The sequence below is a fragment of the Nilaparvata lugens genome, chromosome 7 (genome assembly GCF_014356525.2).
Source record: "Nilaparvata lugens isolate BPH chromosome 7, ASM1435652v1, whole genome shotgun sequence".
In the NCBI taxonomy this organism is placed as follows: Eukaryota; Metazoa; Arthropoda; class Insecta; order Hemiptera; family Delphacidae; genus Nilaparvata; species Nilaparvata lugens.
Genome location: NC_052510.1, coordinates 35,102,300 through 35,122,224, shown reverse-complemented (window position 1 = coordinate 35,122,224; position 19,925 = coordinate 35,102,300). Strand labels below are relative to the sequence as shown.

The 19,925-nt window shown below is 34.8% G+C and overlaps 1 protein-coding gene across 3 annotated transcripts in view; it reads left to right on the top strand.

Moving 5' to 3' along the window:
* Positions 1 to 19,925, top strand: part of LOC111051052 (bromodomain and WD repeat-containing protein 3) — a 124,336-nt gene that overhangs the window by 58,487 nt on the left and 45,924 nt on the right. For all 3 annotated transcript variants that reach the window (XM_039432624.1, XM_039432623.1, XM_039432622.1), the window contains exons 15-21: positions 3,183 to 3,318; positions 3,765 to 3,942; positions 4,794 to 5,072; positions 5,436 to 5,633; positions 6,065 to 6,269; positions 11,485 to 11,646; positions 14,938 to 15,185. In XM_039432624.1, coding sequence (XP_039288558.1) covers positions 3,183 to 3,318; positions 3,765 to 3,942; positions 4,794 to 5,072; positions 5,436 to 5,633; positions 6,065 to 6,269; positions 11,485 to 11,646; positions 14,938 to 15,185 — 1,406 coding nt within the window. The remainder of the gene's footprint in view (positions 1 to 3,182; positions 3,319 to 3,764; positions 3,943 to 4,793; positions 5,073 to 5,435; positions 5,634 to 6,064; positions 6,270 to 11,484; positions 11,647 to 14,937; positions 15,186 to 19,925) is intronic.

The following is a 19,925-nucleotide window of genomic DNA, read 5'->3' as shown; positions in this document are numbered from 1 at the left end:
ATTATAACGTGGACCTCACTATAGGAACGATACCTATCCCATCTCAGCGATTAGTTATACATTTCCGGCTGCTAGGTCAACCACTTCTCTATAATTTATGAATAATTCATATTTTCACATTCAAAAGAAATCTCTAATGCAACCTAATTATTTTTCGTAATGTACTGAAAATTAGTTATGTATTATTTTTCTTATATAAATTTCATTCTGTGTATTACTGTGTTTGTCATATGTTGAAATGAAATATTGCGGAAAATAAAATATTAATATTATTAATGCAAAAATTATATTTAGAAAATACATTATTTTATAAAAATTAATCTGGACACGATATTCGATCAGAATAACAGTTACTTACTTATAGTCCAGTCAAAGAAAGGTTATAGAGGGAAATGTTTTAAACACAATTTTTTACTTTGCAGCTTTGTTTAGACTAGTCAGGAGAAGATCGTATCAAAAGTCACCATTCCTAACTCATGCTCTAAGGGGATGAGGGTGGTTTAAAATTTGCATTTTTCAGCGTTCTGCTCCCACTCTAATATATTGAGAACAATGCGTTCAACCGACATAACTAACCATTCAAAAATGAAGCTTGATAAATTCTCTACACTTCTCGTTCATTGGGATTTTGTGATATTCCAAACAGTTACCGAGAAATTCGCTCTTGAAGGTGTGTAATTGTTTAAATAACAGTTTTTTATCCAATGTTTTGCTCTTTCAGGGCTTATAACTCTCCAACAATGCGACGTAGAAACTGAAGCTTATCGTAGGTTTGTAGGGCATTGAATTCTGTTTGAAATGATTTATTATTTTACTATTTCAAGTTTTCCTTTCATTGTTATAGCATCTTCAATGTAGGGGGTGAAATTTTCATTGCTGCAACAAGTGTCAACTCAACGGTTCCACACCTTCAATAGAGGGGATGAAGATGCGCACTTTTGCTATGTTCACCTGCTAACTAGTTCAAATTAAGCTGCAGAGTCAAAAATTGTGTCACGTACACCCTCTTCAAATGTCATTGTCAAACGATCAATTGTTGCAGCAATGAAAATTTCACCCCCTAGATTGTAGCTGCTAAAACAATGAAAGGAAACCATGGAATAGTAAAATATTACATCATTTCAAAGAGAATTCAATGCTCTACAAACCTACAATGAGCATCAGTTTTTACGTCGCATTGTTGGAGAATTATAAGCCCTGAAAGAGCAAAACATTGGATAAAAAACTGTTATTTAAACAATTACACACCTTCAAGAGCGAATTTCTCGGTAACTGTTTGGAATATCACAAAATCCCAATGAACGAGAAGTGTAGAGAATTTATCAAGCTTCATTTTTGAATGGTTAGTTATGTCGGTTGAACGCATTGTTCTCAATATATTAGAGTGGGAGCAGAACGCTGAAAAATGCAAATTTTAAACCACCCTCATCCCCTTAGAACATGAGTTAGGAATGGTGACTTTTGATACGATCTTCTCCTGACTAGTCTAAACAAAGCTGCAAAGTAAAAAATTGTGTTTAAAACATTCCCTCCAAATACCTTTGTCAATTGGTCTATTGTTGCAAAAATGGAGATTTCACACTCAAGACTAAAGCTGCAGCAAAAGGTGTAGGGAAATTCGTAAAAGTGTGAAATTATACATCAAATTGAATAGAATTCAATGCTCTATAAGCTCATAATAAGTTCTAAATAGTGTGTTTGTCTTTTCGGTCTCAAAATTTTATAGGTTTTTCAAAGATTGGAATTTTCTAATTAAATGTGATTGATTTAATTCAATTTAGAAGTGATTTTTTAATTTAAAAATGATTTTTGTGTGTTTTGAATATGAATCGAGTGTGTAATTGAATAATGTTAAGTGATACATAACCTATCTACATTATTTGGACTGTTGTATAAATTAGAATTGGGACCGTTTTGGGCGTAAGCCTGTCGTACTATTCTGTAAGTTGTATAATTCTGAATGATTAAATAAATAAATAATCAGCATGGATTTTTCCCATCGAGTTTCAAAAAGTTATAAGAGCAAAAATTGAAAAAAATAGGAGGCAAATGTGTTTTTTCAAAAATGTCACACCTTCAAGAGCGGATATCTCGAAAACTAGATAAGATATAGAAAAAGTTGTGGGGTGAATAGTATAGAAAATTATGTAAGCTTCAATTTTGTATAAAAATGTTATGTCTTTAAGATACATATTTTTGGAGTTATATGCGAGAAACCAAAAAAATGGTACCTTTGAACCACCCCCACCCCCTTAGCACAGGGGGTAGGGGTGGGGAATTTTGAAATGTTTACCTCCTTACTACCCTAAACATAACTCCGGGGTCAAAAATTGTCTTCCAAACATTTCTCTCTGTACCCTTTTTTGAGCATTCATTGCCTGGACTATTATTAAAATTCGGTATCAATGAATGATAGCTAAGCTGAAAGCGTCACGCTGCACTTCTGTTAAGTTGAATTATTGTTCAAGGTAATTCCGTCATGAATTGATTAATTCTCTATTCTTTCAGTTGGTGGTTATAATTGTTTTGAGAGTGTTATGTATTAAAAGATGCTTTTCATTACATTTTTAAAGCGAATAAGTTACTTCAAAGTAATTCTCATGTATTTTATTCGAATTGCTTTCGGAGCATTAGTATTGGAGACTGAAAGGACCAATGCATAAGTGGAGGCGAATATCGTACCATGAAATCAGATATTATCTTTGTGATTCTGGTATGGCTGATGATTAGGTTGAAATTCTGAAAATATATTTTTCTTCTAGTTGTAAATATGGTTTTAAAATTATATTACAAATTCGGTTTTGAAGCTTTACATTCATAAATTGAGTCTCTATTTTGAATTCCGTAAGTTCTCTTAAATTGATTTCTCTATTCAATATTATCTTATAGAATATTATTTTTTGTCATTCTGTAATGAAATCTGAAAATGTTCCTACTAAAATATTTCTCTTGAAATTTTTCATTTTAATATATTGAGAATAAAATGTTTACACTACTTGTTTTTCATAAATAGATTTTTTCCATCAAGTTATAATTATCACTATCCATTGAATATTATCGTTACTGTTAAGCATGGTGCTTTGGTAATTTAGTGATGAAGCGATTTCATCCAATACAAAGTATGTATTAGAATCAATGCTATAGTTTTAAAATAGATGAATGATTTATCAATCTCTTTTCAGGCATCAGAGGCAGAGGCGATGTTGAAGGAGTAAGGCAGTCAAGCGGTAACTGGCAAAAAGACGAGTTCACATGGACCAGACGAAGACTGATACCTTTCCTGGAGAAGGGCCGGTTAGAAATATCTAAACAAAAAGTGTAAGTAGATCACTTTATTCAACACATTATATTTGCAATTCAGATTCGACCACAAATATATCCGCTAGATACTTTTACATTAAATTTATCATTATAAAGAATTGAATGTAAAAACTGCTTGGATAGATAAATGGAAAAAGTTCTTGAATAATTTGGAAAAGATTCGTTTTCGAAGGTTTGATATTACACAAGAGATTATTAATTCCAGTTATATAATCTCAGTTCGGAAAACAATGTCCAAATTAGAGAAGAGTAGGCTACTAAACAAACATAGATTGAATCAAATAGATTGAATTTGCTGCACCAACGCAAAGTTTTTGTTTGTAACTGTTTAAAAACATTTCATTGCAGAATGAATGAGATTATTCATTTGTATAATGATTTAAAAAAAGAAATCATCGTCCTCTTTCATTATTGGTATTCCATTATTGGTGATTTTGTTGTAGGAAAGCGGCGGCTGACTTTGAGATAGAAGAGTACAACAGGGAGATGCAGCGACCTATCGAACTGAAACCTGCTCCAATGACGTCAGCCGAATTCGTGAAAAGACCTCGCAAACGCAACACACATTCATATCGCACAAGGGCATCAAGAGTCGAACATATGCTACAAAATGAGAATGAGGTCATTCTTGAAATTATTCAATTCTTACCATACATTCTGATTAACTCTTGAAGAATCTTACTGGATCCGACGAATATAAACGACTACTATTTTGAGTTGAACATGTGAAATGTTTCCACTAGTGTAATGTACTTCAGTTACTCATGTGTAAATCATACATGATTTGTGATACAAAATGCAATGATCTTCTAATATCCTATTCAAAACCTTCCAAATAAGAGAGCCAATACATTTCATATTAGATCTATAGTCATCATTTATTATTTCTTGGTTAGAAAAGCCTTTTGATTTAAACAGAGATCTAAGTACAACTGAGACTCAGTTGTCTCAAAAACATTGTAAAAAACGTTGAATAGGTTACTTCTGAACGAAAATAATATCTCTATATCACTATCAATCCAACTAAACAATAGGTATACGTATTTTATCAATACTACTGTAATATGTACTTGGGCTACACATACGCACATCATACATTATGTTTGTAATCTTACAAAATGTCCAATTCTAATATCCTATCCAAAATTTTCCTGATAAGATAGTTTGGTTATCAATTTGGTGATGCATAATTACGATGACGTTTGTGTTGGTTATTGTATACTTTGCAGATGAAGTAAACTGAACTCTTGATAATCGAATATATCTAAGAGTACCTAAATATAAAGGGTACCTAGTCTATTCAAAAAATCAAATTTATTTTCCCATTTCCATAAAAATAATATACAACATCATATTATATAATTAATGAAGATGAACATTTTACTATATATATTGGAAATTCAAATAGTGATTCTATAAAAAAACTATCAAGTATTAAATTAAATCAATTGAATGATTTGATTATTGTTTAGGATGGCGAAGCACTGAGCCCGAGTGCGAGCGAAGACTCGTCAAGTCACAAGGACTCGACGGCTCGCTCGGAGGACATGGACAGTTCTAGTTCAGATTCGTCGAGCTCAGACTACTCAGACTGGATTGCCGACCACGGCGCCGCCCTGGAGCCGCCCAAGCGCAACAAGCGCACCTGCAACAAGGCCAAGCTGCCCAAGGCACCTGCGGTGGCCGCCGCCGCCTCCTCTGCCCCCGAACCCAGCACTTCCACCGCCAACGCCAAGAAGCCCAATGTGGTGGTACGTTCATTCATCCTCATTCCTCAATTAATATGTTTTTGGACCAGTTCTTTTCCTATTCTATACTAGCGATATTCCCAGCTTTGATTAGAATAATACAGCAACATTTGTAGACTATACATCAGTAGACAGTAATATCAATATTGCAACAGAAAAACGGCGATTGAGTGGATCTAGCTTCTATAGTGCAGTCAATTAGTGTACATATTAATATTAAACAATAGCCTAATATTTTCAAGTAGTACGTTAGGCACAACTGAAATAATTGCCCATTCAACATGAATTTTCACAATTTATAATATGTTTTCAGGTAATTCTTTATTCTGTTATCATAGTAATTATTTTCTGTTTCATATTCAACAGGAAGTACCTGAACTCTACCGTCCATCGGAATGGCTCTCCGAAGTTATACCAAAGAAGTTCCCCTATTATCCTCAGATGGGTGATGAGGTTTTATTTTTTAGAGAAGGCTATCAAATGTATTTGGATGCTGTAAAAAACAGGGGAGTATACGATTTACAACCCTCTCAGATAACGCCGTGGGGAAAAATTAATATCAAGGTAAAGTTCAACTTTTAAAAAATATTTCTCAATAATTATAATAGATTCACAATAAGGCTCAACTCACACTTACGCGACTCAGGTCGAGAAGAGACTCGACTCTAGTCGAGAGCGTGTGTTTCCAAATGGTGACAATCAGACCAGTCGATTCTAGTCTCCGCGACGTCACCATTTGAAAACACATACTCTCGACTAGAGTAGAGTCTCTTCTCGACCTGAGTCGCGTAAGTGTGAGTTGACCCTCAGTTATCATTATTCACAAGTGTGTTTCCAGTGTTTGACTTTAATTAATGATCCATTCATATCTAATTTTGTACTTCCCACTGTTGATTCTGACAGAATAAAATGACTGCTATAAATTATTTGTTGTACGTACATATCTTTGTTTTGAGTGTTTGATTGAATGATGTTTGTGCTTGTTGTACGGACAGGAGCCTGAATTGGTGAAGATCATTGGTATTAAGTATGAGCTTCGACCTCCAAGATTGTGTTGTTTACGCTTGGCAGCTATGAAGCAGAACGGCAGACTGACTGGTGATAGATTTACTATAAAATACCACGATGTGCCTGATGTCATTGACTTTCTTGTTCTACGACAAACTTATGAAACGGCTGTTGCCCGCAACTGGGATGTGGGTTAGTAAAACTGTATTTCATATTTTTACTTCCTTAGAATTTTCCGGTACTTGTCAATTCGCATAACATTACATTATATAAACTTCAAACCGATTCGTAGAAGAAAATAAAATACTCCTAAAAACGTAATAGATTGATCATATCTTACACATATTACTGAATGCACAACATTAATAAGTCTAGTTTTACCTACTCAAAGGATTATTTGTATTCATCAAGATAATTGCTAGTAATGCAATATATTGAACTTTCTATCAAATTTGGTCACGAAATCATGCTCAACATTCCTTTATCAAGGAATGTTTCAAGGTGATTTATTTTTTATCCGACTTTTCTATTGATATTTCTTGCAGGATTTTCGAATATTATTAATAGCCCAGTCAATGAAGGTCCAAAAAAGCAGTTTCGATCCGAAAATTAAATAAAAGCTGAATTTCCCACCATCGATAGAACCCTCCCAGAGGGTCATTCTCCCAAAAGTCCCAAGAAATCCCCTTGGAGCTTTCCGCCCCAGCCCCCTAAAACATGAAAATTGCAGGTAAACACGGGAAATCAATTATCTCTGTAACCATTGATCGGAAACAGTTCTATTATATACCATATGATTCGTTACATTATGGACTACAATATTAGTTCTATACATTTTTTCAATAAAATTAGCAGTTTTCTTGATAAAATAATATATATGTAAAAATCTAGGGGGTTTGTGACTTGATTTTTTTGTTTTCTTCGATTAACTTCGAAACAAGTAGTTTTAAAGGAAAATAAGCCAAATAATTAATGTAGCCACTGTCATTGCAAATCCAGTGATGTATATTGTTATGTATTTGCGATTCGATTTGGCGCTGTGGAAGGGGAAACAGTCGACGCGGAACGGCGCGTAGCCATAGTTAACAGCAAACTGGAAATCAATTATCTCTGTAACCATTAATCGGAAAAAAATCTATCATATGTCATTCGATTCGTTACATTATGGACTAAAATATTAGTCGTATTCATTTCCTCAATAAATCGAACAGTTTCCTTGATAAAATAATATATATGTAAAAATTTAGGGGTTTTTTGATTTGATTTTTGTTTTCTCTGATTAACTTCGAAGCAAATAATCTAAAGAAAATTAGACAAATAATTAATGTAGCCACATTCATTGCGAATCCATTGATGTATATTGATATTTATTTGCGATTCGATTTGACGCTGTGGAAGGGGAAACAGTCGACGCGGTACGGCATGGCTGACTCTCTTCACCATAGTAAACAGTAAAATACAGTAGTAGGCCTACTGCTTTCTAAGTTGCATCTTATTCACACTATGGCGCTCGAAACAATCAATTTTGTCTATTGTTTTGACATGCGATGAAACTAATTTTTCACATTTTAATTCTCTAAATTCTCTAAAATCATTTTGTTGTTATATAGGTGCTAAATCATGCATTCTGTGACAGACAAAGAATATCTTTGTAACCGAAAGATGTTTGTAACCGATAAAATATTCATACTATTACAATCATAATATAATACATATTTAAAATATGTGTGTATGATCATAATTCTATGCTAAAACTTATCATAAGTTATGAATGTCAAAAACTGAGATAAATCATAGATTACAATAGTGTTAACAGTGGCAATTTCCTGAAAAATCATAGCGTGCAGTGTTTGCTGTTTTCTACAGTTAATATTCTCCAAGCCAGGTTGATAATATACCTTCACTTGAGCCAAATATATATGACGGCTGAGGGATAAAAAAATGTATACATTGTGCTTGTTGAGTTGAAACTCTCTATGATTCTCTCTGTAAAGTAGCTTATCTTCCGTTCTTACTAGTTGAATCTACATTATTTTAGACAGTCCAATATGAAAATTGAGTAGATTCTAAAGATGAAAGCCATGCAAATATACAAATTAAAGAAGAGTAAGCATGCATAAAAGGTAGGAAGATCATGAAAGTGTTTCACATTTAACCACAAAGTACCCTACCGTATAAGATTCATTGAAAGATGATTCATCATCTTCTATTATTTTTGTTAACATATCGATTTTTCACCTCCACTCGCATCTTGTCATTCATTACACAAGGTTGGCAGAAGCTTTTCTTTATGTCGATTAATTTTGATTAGGGCACCAAAAGAATAGAACATTTTCTATTTGAAGCATTCAAATTAAATCTATTGAACATGATTTCTTATGACTTAGCAGTCACAGATTTAGTTGGGTGGAGCTATTTGAAAAATGTACCTCATTATCAATTTCATGGTTTTTATACCATTCTAGTTCATTGTGATCATTGAAGGGTTGAAGTGATGAGTTAGTTCAAGTGAATTCTAGTACACAAGTATATTGTGCTTATAATGGGCTCTTCTTTATTTTCTATCGATGTTTTGCTCCAGTAGAGAAAATTTAAAATGTTGGTTTTCCATTTTATAAGCTTCATAAATAATATAAATTAACAGTAATATAAATTTGATAAGTCCAGTATTAAATTAATCGATGTTGATTTTCATTGTATCGCTTCGTATCAATGTTACTTGCACTGTTTGCAATTCATCACTATTCTCTCAAGAATTAGTTTTCTATGAATTTCATGATCTGAAAATTGAAATTCAAATGCTATTAATTTGGATGACGTTCACATTCATTCCACTGGTTTTTTTACAATAATTGTTACGTTGAAGAGTGAGGCAATTCAATCCACTTGGAAGTAAAAGGAAATCACAGTGCGATTTGAACAGTGGATAGTAACTTTGAAATTCAGTTGCTCAATTTCATTCGGCTTGATACTATCATTTGTAATTATAGTTGATCAGAAATATGCATTGTATTTATAATGTTTATATTTCAGTTTGACTAATCTTCTATCACAGTCTCGCTTTCATTCATAAACATGATAATCCTAAATACGTTGATTACCTTAAAGATGTAGCTTATCTTACGTCGAACAATGTACAATACAAACAATTTTCATTGAATTACTATTATGATGATCATTGGGATTTCTGCCTGTGATTGAGAAAAAGTCATTTTATGAGCCTTGAAATTCGTAACTAGAAAAAGTTGCATTATTACTAGATTTTTTTTATTTTTACTATTTATTATTGGTCCTGTACATTGATTTTTGTGATTATAGAGATCAACTACTTTATTCTGAATCAGGATAAGGATAAATAGGGAAATTGTGAGATGAATTTGAAAGCTCTGATTATAATGATTTGAACGGAACTGCGATTCTGGGTTGGTATTGCCTCTTCATGTTCAGTGAGAATAGAAAGCTTCAGAGTAATTCGTTCTCACTATATGTGATAATATTGGTAATATTTGGTAACATTTGTTAATATTTGAACCGAATGTGCAACAAATTAATCTACTTCCAGCTTGAAAATTTTCAACTTATCAGGAGTACAGTGTTATCATATAGTATCTCAGGTAGGCCCACCCTTTTTTTTTGTTCACGTGATCTGATGATATTCATTCCATTATCAAGTGTTTAAATTATAAAGAGTGATGAAACAATATGAAACACAAGAAAAGCTATGAAAAGAAATTTTGAATCTTCATTTTTCACAAAATAAGGATAAAATGAAGGAGTCGGACACATAATATATCATGAAACTTCGTTGAAAAACATCAATATCTGAAACTAGAGTTATCAAATTGTGTTACCTCTGACTCGTATGGAGAAGGCACACTTCAAATTAATATAATAGATTCTGTGGGCAAACAACGAAATCCTGATTTCTATCATGAGCACGGTTAAATCAAGAAAATTCCCGGCTGCCTAAAAAGCAGTCGTAAGGTCATGTCAGAGGCCCTGAAATTGATCAGTTGCGACCTGAAAACTCTGACACCAGACCTGAGCCAGCCAGGTCACTCGACATTATTATTATTTTTTAATCAAGAAAATTGTAATATTTTTTAGAGTATTGAAAAGTGAAAATCTATATACAGCGCATGTCAAAACAATAGACAAAATTAATTGTTTCGAGCGCCATAGTGTAAATGAGATGCAATGTAGATAGCAGTATTATTCTGTTTACTATGCTGAAGGGAGTCAGCCGCGTCGGCTGTTTCCCCTTCCACAGCGTTAACTTGAATCGCAAATACATAACAATATACATCGATGGATTCGCAATGAATGTGGCTACAATAATTATTCGTCACATTGTTCTTTAAAATTACTTGCTTTGGAGTTAATCGGAGAAAACAAAAAAATCAAATCGAAAAACCCCTAAATTTTTACATTATATTATTTTATCAAGGAAACTGTTCGATTTATTGAGGAAATGAATCCGACTAATATTGTAGTTCTTGATTTAACGAATCGAATGGAATATGATAGATTTTTTCCGATTGATGGTTACAGAGATAATTGATTTCCAGTTTGCTGTTTACTATGGCTAAGAGAGTCAGTCACGCCGTTCCGCGTCGACTGTTTCCCCTTCCACGGCGTCAAATCGAATCGCAAATACATAACAATATACATCAATGGATTTGCAATGAGACTGGCTACATTAATTATTTTGCTCATTTTTCTTTAAAACCACTTGCTTTGAAGTTAATCGAAGAAAACAAAAAAATCAAATCGTAAACCCCCTAAATTTTTACATATATATTATTTTATCAAGAAAACTGTAATTTTTATTGAAAAAATGAATATAACTAATATTGTAGTCCATAATGTAACGAATCGAATGGCATATGATAGAACTGTTTCCAATCAATGGGTACAGAGATAATTGATTTTCCGTGATTACCTGCATTTTTCAACTTTCAGGGGGTCTAGGGGGGAAAGCTCCAAGAGGATTTCTTGGGACTTTTGGGAGAATGACCCTCTGGGAGGGTTCTATCGATGGTAAAAGATTCAGCTTTTATTTAATTTTCGGATCGAAAAAACCTTTATTGACTGGGCTATAATAGTTATATTGGTTTCTTGTTTCCTATTTTATTTTATTTATCTTTATTTTACTTCTGATGGAATGAGGCATGCTCAAATGAAAAATGCAGGCGAGCGGAGCGAGCCCGCTGATCTCATTTTTAGACGATCCATTCGGGGATCCCAGGGGGCGGAGCCCCTTGGCTAGACGGATATGGCGAGCGAAGCGAGCCTGACGGCTAGTACTTGATAAATTGAAAAACATGATCGTTTTATTTGGTTTGAAAGTAGATTCGAAATGAACCGTGGAATTTATATTTAGATTTTCAATAATTATATTTTGCAGGTGACAGGTTCAGGAGTATGATTGACGACAAATGGTGGTGGGGAAAAATTTTGTCGAGGCGATCAGACGCCCAATCGGAATTCCTGTCCTACTTTACCCAGTGGGACAACTGTGAGCAGGAGAATATGAGTCCTTGGGACATGGAACCGGTAGATCCTACAAGTAAGCTCATAAGCTGCTAACTGCTCTCTAAAATTTGATACTTGTTCTGAGAAAAATTGTCACTGAAACTGCATCTGCTGGATATTGACTCATTTTTACTTCCCTTGCTCTATTACCATAGGAAAGGAAAGTATTGCTTTCCAAAAAAAATTAAGGTACCCTAATTTCAAGTTTTCTATACGTTTCAAGGTCCCCTTAGTCCAAAAACATGATTTTTGGGTGTTGGTCTGTGTGTGTGTGTGTGTGTGTGTGTGTGTGTGTGTGTGTGTGTGTGTGTGTGTGTGTGTGTGTGTGTGTGTGTGTGTATGTGTATGTCTGTGAACACGATAACTCCATTCCTAATCAACCGATTGACTTGAAATTTTAAACTGAAAGTCCTTATACCTTGAGGATCCGACAATAAGAAATTCAATAAAATTGAATTCAAAATGGCGGATAATTACTAAAAAAAAACATGTTTTTCACGGTTTTCTCGAAAACGGCTTTAACGATTTTCTTCAAATTTATACCATGGATAGCTATTTATAAGCCCTATCAACTGACATGAGTCTCATTTCTGGGAAAATTGTAGGAGCTCCGTAATATTCTTGAGAAAAATGGCGGAAAATCACTAAAAAACCATGTTATTCACGGTTTTATCGAAAACGGCTCTAACGATTTTCTTCAGATTCATACCATGGATAGCTAGCTATTTATAACCCCTATCAACTGACATGAGTCTCATTTCTGGGAAAATTGCAGGAGCTCCGTAATATTCTTGAGAAAAATGGCGGATAATTACTAAAAATACCATGGTTTTCACGATTTTTTCGAAAATAACTTGATCGATTTTTTTCAAATTCATTATCCTGTATAGTTATTTATCAGGTCTATCAACTGGCATGAGTTTCCTTACTGGGAAACTAATGGGAGGTCCACCCATCCTTGAGAAATAGACTTAGTAACCTCCTTCTCGTGCATGAGGTAGGTAGGTAGCGCAGTTCATAAAAAGAACACATGGTCGAGATATTTCATCTGTAGAACAGCTGTTTTGACGACTTTAAAAAAATGAAGACTAAGAAAAATCATTGAATTTTACAATATTTACACAAAGGAAAAAATCTGGTGTGGCGCACTCACACAACTTTCCTTGCCGTTATGAAAATTGATCACTGACGCTAGTGTTCCCGTGCATCTCAAGTCTACTATTCAAATATTTGAGCCAGCTGGTGACAGGGCAATAACGCTGGAGACACACATGAGGTCTGCTATCTCTTCATAGTGAATGATTTAATAGAATCAACAATAATTTGCAATTGAATAATCACATTTTCTCGAATTTAAAGCTTATTTTCAATTTTAGGTGAAAATGTTACTGAACATTAATTGAAGAGATTTTCATGCTCAATCTACTCCACTTGATTTTTTTTGTTTCAATTGTATCTGAAGCCTGACAATTGGGAATCTATCTGCATTGAAGGGGCGGAGCTCCTGAAATTTTTACAGATATGGGACTTGTGGCAGTTGATAGAGCTTATCGATGACTATTTTAGGTATGAATTTGATCAAAATCGTTAGAGCCGTTTCCGAGAAAATCACGAAAAACCCTGTTTTTGACAACATTTTCGCTATTTTAGCCGCCATCTTGAATTGCATTTGATCGAAATTGTTCGTGTCGGATCCTTATAGTGAAAGGACCTTAAGTTCCAAATTTCAAGTCATTCCGTTAATTGGGAGATGAGATATCGTGTACACAGACGCACATACACTCATACACACACACACACACACACACACCACACACACACACACACACACACCACACACACACACACACACACACACACACACACACACACCACACACACACACACACACACACACACACACACACACACACACACACACACACATACAGACCAATACCCAAAAACCAGTTTTTTGGACTCAGGGGACCTTGAAACGTATAGAAATTTAGAAATTGGGGTACCTTAATTTTTTTCGGAAAGCAATACTTTCCTTACCTATGGTAATAGGGCAAGGAAAGTAAAAGTACTCTGAAAACAATTATATTCATACACATATACAGAAGTCTGATCCTAGTTTTCAAATATGAGCAAGGAAAGTTGTGTGAGTGTACCACACCAGATTTTTTATTTTGCCATCACAAATTTAATTAGTCTCACAAAATTTAGTTATCATGAACGAATTGTGATATTTGAACTAAAACACTGTAAGAGTAAGTTTTTCTTGAATAGCCTCGTGCTTTGTTGTTTGTTATTGATGACAAAATTTGACATGTCAATGGCTAGATTAATTGCTGCTTAAACTACAAGCTATCCTATAGTCCAGGCAATGAATGCTCAAAAGAGGGTAAAGAAGGAAAAGTTTGGAAGACAATTTTTGACCCCGCAGCTCTGTTTAGGTTATAAGGAGGTAAACATCTCAAAAGTTCCCACCCCTTCCCCATGTGATAAGGGGGTGGGGTGGTTCAAAGATGCCATTTTTTGGTTTCTCACTTATAACTCAAAAACTATGTATCTTACGGATATAACTGTTACATACAAAATTAAAGCTTACATGATTTCCTACAATATCTATCTCACAACTTTTTCTATATCTCTCCTAGTTTTTGAGATATCCGCTCTTGAAGGTTTGACTTTTTTGAAAAAAAAACACGTTTGCCTCCAATTTTTTTTATTTTTGCTCTTATAACTTTTCAAAAATCGATGGGAAAAATTCACACTGATTATGAGCTCGTAGAGCGTTAAATTCTCTTCAATTTGATTATAATTTCACACTTTTACGCATTTCCCTAAAACTGTTGCAGCAGCTTTAGCGTTGAGTGTGAAATCTCCAGTTTTTCAACTTCAATAAGGATATGTCTCCGATTTTCACTATAAATTCATGTCCGAATTCTATCCTATTTCATTTCCGAAATAGATCTGAATTTCGAATTCAGCTAAATCAGATACAAAATTGAATGATATATTGTACTCAATAATACATAAAACGTGACTATGAAATCAGTAGAAAATTTCAAGCCAGAGCAACACTTAAAAACCACCTCTTAAAATGCTGTCTTGCTCCAGAATGCAAAAAACATGGCTTTTTCATTTTTAATGACAAATCTGTTAGAACAGTGGATTGAAACTCAAATGTTGGCATGAAGAATCACATGACAAGAACCAACTAACACATTAAAATTTAGAAATGGAATATTGAGGTCTTGACTTATTCTGACTATTGTGAAAGAAGATTGTATTGTGTCGATTGCACTTGTAAGCTAATAGAAGTTGGTTGTTTGTGCAGGAGAACCAGTGGTGGAAGGTGGCAGTGTGGCAGTTGTGGCGGAAGAGATAGCTGCCATCCTGTACCACCCGCGGCCGGACGAGTGGCCGGGAGGGAACCGCGACATGGCCTGCGAGCGCATCCTCAGGGGCCTTGATGACATCATGGGTCTGTCGGTGGCTGAGCCTTTCATAGCGCCCGTCGACATCAACCAGTATCCCACCTACGCCTTCATTGTCGAGTATCCCATCGATCTGTCAACAATCAAGGTAACTTTACATCAACAAATTCTTTTATTCTTCATCTACGAATGTCTCGGGTGTAATATCTCGGGAGGGGCCTCATCGGCTACCTTGGAGCTCCTGGCAGTAGCACAGCGTGCAATTATTAAAAACTGCCTGAACAGGAATAGTCGCTACCCAAAGGAGTTAGTTCATCAGGAATTCCATGTAATGGATATCAGACAGGTTTATATTAAAGTTTTAGTAATTTTCATCTGGCATAATAAAAATACAATTTTCATTTTATCAAACCACATTTACAATACCAGACACCAAAATAACATTGGCATTGATATATGACAGTGTTGAACTTGTTGGTTTTAAAAACATTTTCAGTTCGTTGTTATACACATTCATACCCCTGAAATGAATATCTCTGAAAACTGCCGAAGAATCATGTATATTTGTGCTTTGGAGTGTCAGCAAAACTTCTTTGAAAATTGTTCCATTGACTATATCGTATTGCTGTAAAAGATTTCTAAGTTCTATCATACAATTGACAAATCTATTGTTCCTATCATCTTCCGGTAGATAGCCTCTTGGACATTCGTTCTCGTCCGGTCGATCTGCTTCGGGAATATCAAGAAAATTCATACTACCAGTGCTTCGATAAAAGAATATATATTTCAAATGACCAGTTGATAAGATGAAGCTGAGCAACTCAACAGATGATATATCAGCAAGCTGACTAAATTCATCTATGCCTACGACAAGTTGGTAATTACTTGATGCCCACTCATTTATCTGTGATAATATTTTCTTAGTTTCGTCAAGAACATTTTCATTACTCACTGGCAGCAAGAAGTAACTCACAGTTTGTCAGGTTTGTTTATAGTTTGAAATAAAACAGATGTGACTCTATTTTGGCAATAAATAGAATCAAGGTTATTCCATTCTTCGAGCGTCAGCGATTTAGATTGTAGTAAATGTGACAATCCTTCTGACACTCGAACTTTCTTTTTACCTACGTAGGCAAAAGATAAATTGATGTCTGAGTATTTTCCATAATTATTTATCAATGATACTCTACTTTTTGCATTTTGATTATTTACTTTCAATCTATTTATATTATTCAATGATTTTTCAAGGGTGGTCGACTCTCTTTTGTTAATATTCACTTTACTTTGTATTTCGTGGTTCAAAATTCTATTTTTCAATTTTTCAAACAATCCCATAATTAGTTATGTCAATTACTTGTTGCAAAGCCTTCTTGTAACATGGGCATTTGTCATTATTTGCTTCACGATTTGCCGGTTTATTGATTTTCTTACAATTTGAACAAGTTGGATTTTCCTTGGAAGAAGGACAGTTTTTGGCATTATGACCTGAAACAGCACTATGACCGCAAACCTCCTGCTACCTCCTACAGTGCTTCATTATATGTCTGAAAGATCGACATTTAAAGCAACGTTGAGCTGCGATGTAATCACTTGCCTTACAACTAGTGAAATCTATGATGGGCTTCCTGATTTCAGGGTTACACTCTAATACCCAATACAGCGTTTCTTTTTTTTAGGGCCTAGCTTGAAAGCTGGGATACAACCTTTCCTGAAATCTGATTTTGAAATATCAGTATTACTAAAGTTTCTACTATAGACAATTTCAGATAGCTCTTGTTTGGTGAAGTCATCGTACAGAATAATTACTAATTACTTTCGGCTTCTTGTTGGTGGGTTCCGTCATTTTAATGGTTCCTGAAGTATGCAAGCCTTTGTTTTGAAGTATGTTTTTCTTATCCTCTAATGTGTCTAATACTAAAAGAAGTCCACCTCCTCGCACGTTCACTGTTTTCTTGACCCTAATATTGTCTTTTTGGGATGTTCTCTTTTAAAGCTTTTTTTAAGTTTTCGTTGCTTTGCTTCTCGTCCCCTTTCAACTCGGAAGGTTTCAGCAGAACAACATGCTCTTTTGCTTGTAACTTCCTGACGTTATTTGTAGTTTGGTAGACTGAAGCTATTTTTTTGGCAGTTTAATAACATCAGCAAAACTAGTGGGCTTCTTAATTTCTTGAACAGATTTACTCAAGTTAATAATTGATTGCTCCATTTTTGGGCCGCCTGAGCTCAATGTGGATGTTAACTGGCTTATTGTAGTTGCACGGGTATCAATTTCAATCACAGATTCCGTAGCTCGACTTATTATATTTAAAAACCTGTAATAATCTGCACGCAAGATTTTACTCCTCTCAAATTCTTCTTCAGCCCATTCTTTGAGCTCCAGAATAATTTTATCAATATCTTGAATGTCCTTATCAAATTCCGATTTCATAACTGAAGCTATGTTTCTATGTATTTAACCATCTGTTGGCTGATCCTTCATTTCCTGGTCCTGTTCCTTGTCCTGCGGGTTAGCGTCCTCTTCTTCTCCCTCCTCCTCTTTGTATTCCGAAATTAATCCATATGGTGGCTTTGTTGGTGAATGAAACATTTGCTGATTTAAATCGGATTAATCTGATATTTGAAAGTTAGATAACTACACTATATTCGCTATTGAAAACTAACACCTTGCTATTGACCTACTTTTTACTACTGTTTTTAAAACTACTCTACGCTATGACATATGTTCACTCATCGACTGTTCGACTAAGACTTCAATATATATAAGGTGTTAGTTTTCAATTTGAGTGAGTTATGAATAAGGAAAGGTGTAGCTTATGAATTGATAGAAAAGAGGAGATTTTAAATTAGAAATCAAAAAAGAATTAGACTAAAATTGGAGAAATGAATTGTAGAATTGAACTTGAATGAAATTTATTTTTCATTTTTATTGAACATTTAATATATATATTTGATAGCTGTGAAATTTATTATGATATGATGAAATTTATTTCAATTTGATTAAACAGTTGGTAGCTATGGTACTATTGCTGTCTGTTGAGACCAGGACTGGAAGCAGCTCCAAGCACCCAAATAAAAGCCAATTCTCTCGTCTTGACATCTATGGAGGGGGCTGTGGGAGGGAGGGTGGCAAGGACTTTGACTTTGAAGAATTGGTCAAAGTTCTTGTTGTGCTCAGAGCCATGGGTAGGGATGGGTAGGGAAGTATTATTTTTAAAGGAAGCCCTGTGATTGTTGATCCGGAGGTTTAGGGCAGTGGTGGTTTACCTATGTAGAAGGCAGGACAGAAATTGCAGGAAAGGAGGTAGATGCAATTACTGGATTGACGGATTTGGTGGGTGCTGTTGGTGATAGGACTGGTAAAGGAGATGGAAGAATCAGTGATAGGACAGGTTTTACAGCGGGGGTGTTTGCAAGGTTGGGTACCAGGTGGAGTTGGGATTTCATCAGAGGTGAGTGATTTGTTTTTACTGAGCATTTTCTTGAGGTTGGGAGGTTGCTTATAAATAGTTGGGATTTCATCAGAGGTGAGTGATTTGTTTTTACTGAGAATTTTCTTGAGGTTGGGAGGTTGCTTATAAATAGTTGGGATTTCATCAGAGGTGAGTGATTTGTTTTTACTGAGAATTTTCTTGAGGTTGGGAGGTTGCTTATAAATAGTTGGGATTTCATCAGAGGTGAGTGATTTGTTTTTACTGAGAATTTTCTTGAGGTTGGGAGGCTGCTTATAAATGAGGGTGGGTGGTTGCTGGAAAAGGTGTTTGGTAGAGGGATTGGAGGAGACGACATGGAACAGATCTTTAAGGACAGGTTTGAGGTTTTCAATTCCAGGGAACTAGGTGGTACAGAGCTTTGGAGTTTGTGGGATTTGGGATTTTTTTGTGGTTTGATTAGTGCCAGTTTTGGAGGAGATTTGTTTCTGTAACAACCTTTCAGGATAGTTACATTCCAGGAGAGATTGGTGGAGTTTTTTGAGGTACTGGTCAAGGTGGTGGGGATCACTGCATATTTTTTGGCCTCGGATTGAGAGGGAACGTAGGAGGGATGGCAACTCTCAAAGTGTAGGAACTGTTGAGTGTGGGTGGATTTGGTGAAAGTATTGGTAGATAAGGTATTGGAGTTGGAAAGGATTACATTGACATCTAGGAAGTTGATGGAGGATTCAGAAATATTCCAGGTGAAGGAGACAGAGTAGTTGGAGTTGAGTTGATTGAGGAAGTTGGAGAGGGTATCATGTCCATGAGGCCCATGAACAGGTTCGCATAGGATGGTGCCATCCAGGTGCCCATCACTGTATTATAATATATATCATAATATTCATCTTCAAACCTCACTCAAATCTTAAATATCCCTTAAATATCATTGTCTGCACCGCGTACTCTGTGGTCGACCATTGGATTCAAAACTGCAGTCTGCTCCGTTGAGGAATGATACTCAGTCTCCGAAAATTTCCCCCATTTCTAATGTAAGTTTCTAAGTGTTTTCAATCTATTTATATCTTGTGTCTCCTGTTTTAATTTATCATATTACATATCACATGTCTTGATTATATATATAATATGTTTAGAAATATTATTACTATTGTTTATTTTCGTGTTTTTTTAAGTTTTTCGATTTGTATACTCAAGCTATCAAATTTAAAAAGTTTTCTCAGGAAAAAACGCTTTCCCGATAATTTCTTTCTATGAGCGCCTAAAGTTTAAATTTTTGGGACAGATCATTCCAAATTTGGTAACAGATAAATTCATGAAATTTTGAGGATGAATTCTTCATGATATTGTTAATTGAATATAACTAAAAATTCCTGACAATATCAATTTTTGAGAAATAAGCTAATCCATCAAAAAATAAATATTGAAGTTAAATTACTTTCTCAAAAGTTGATATTACC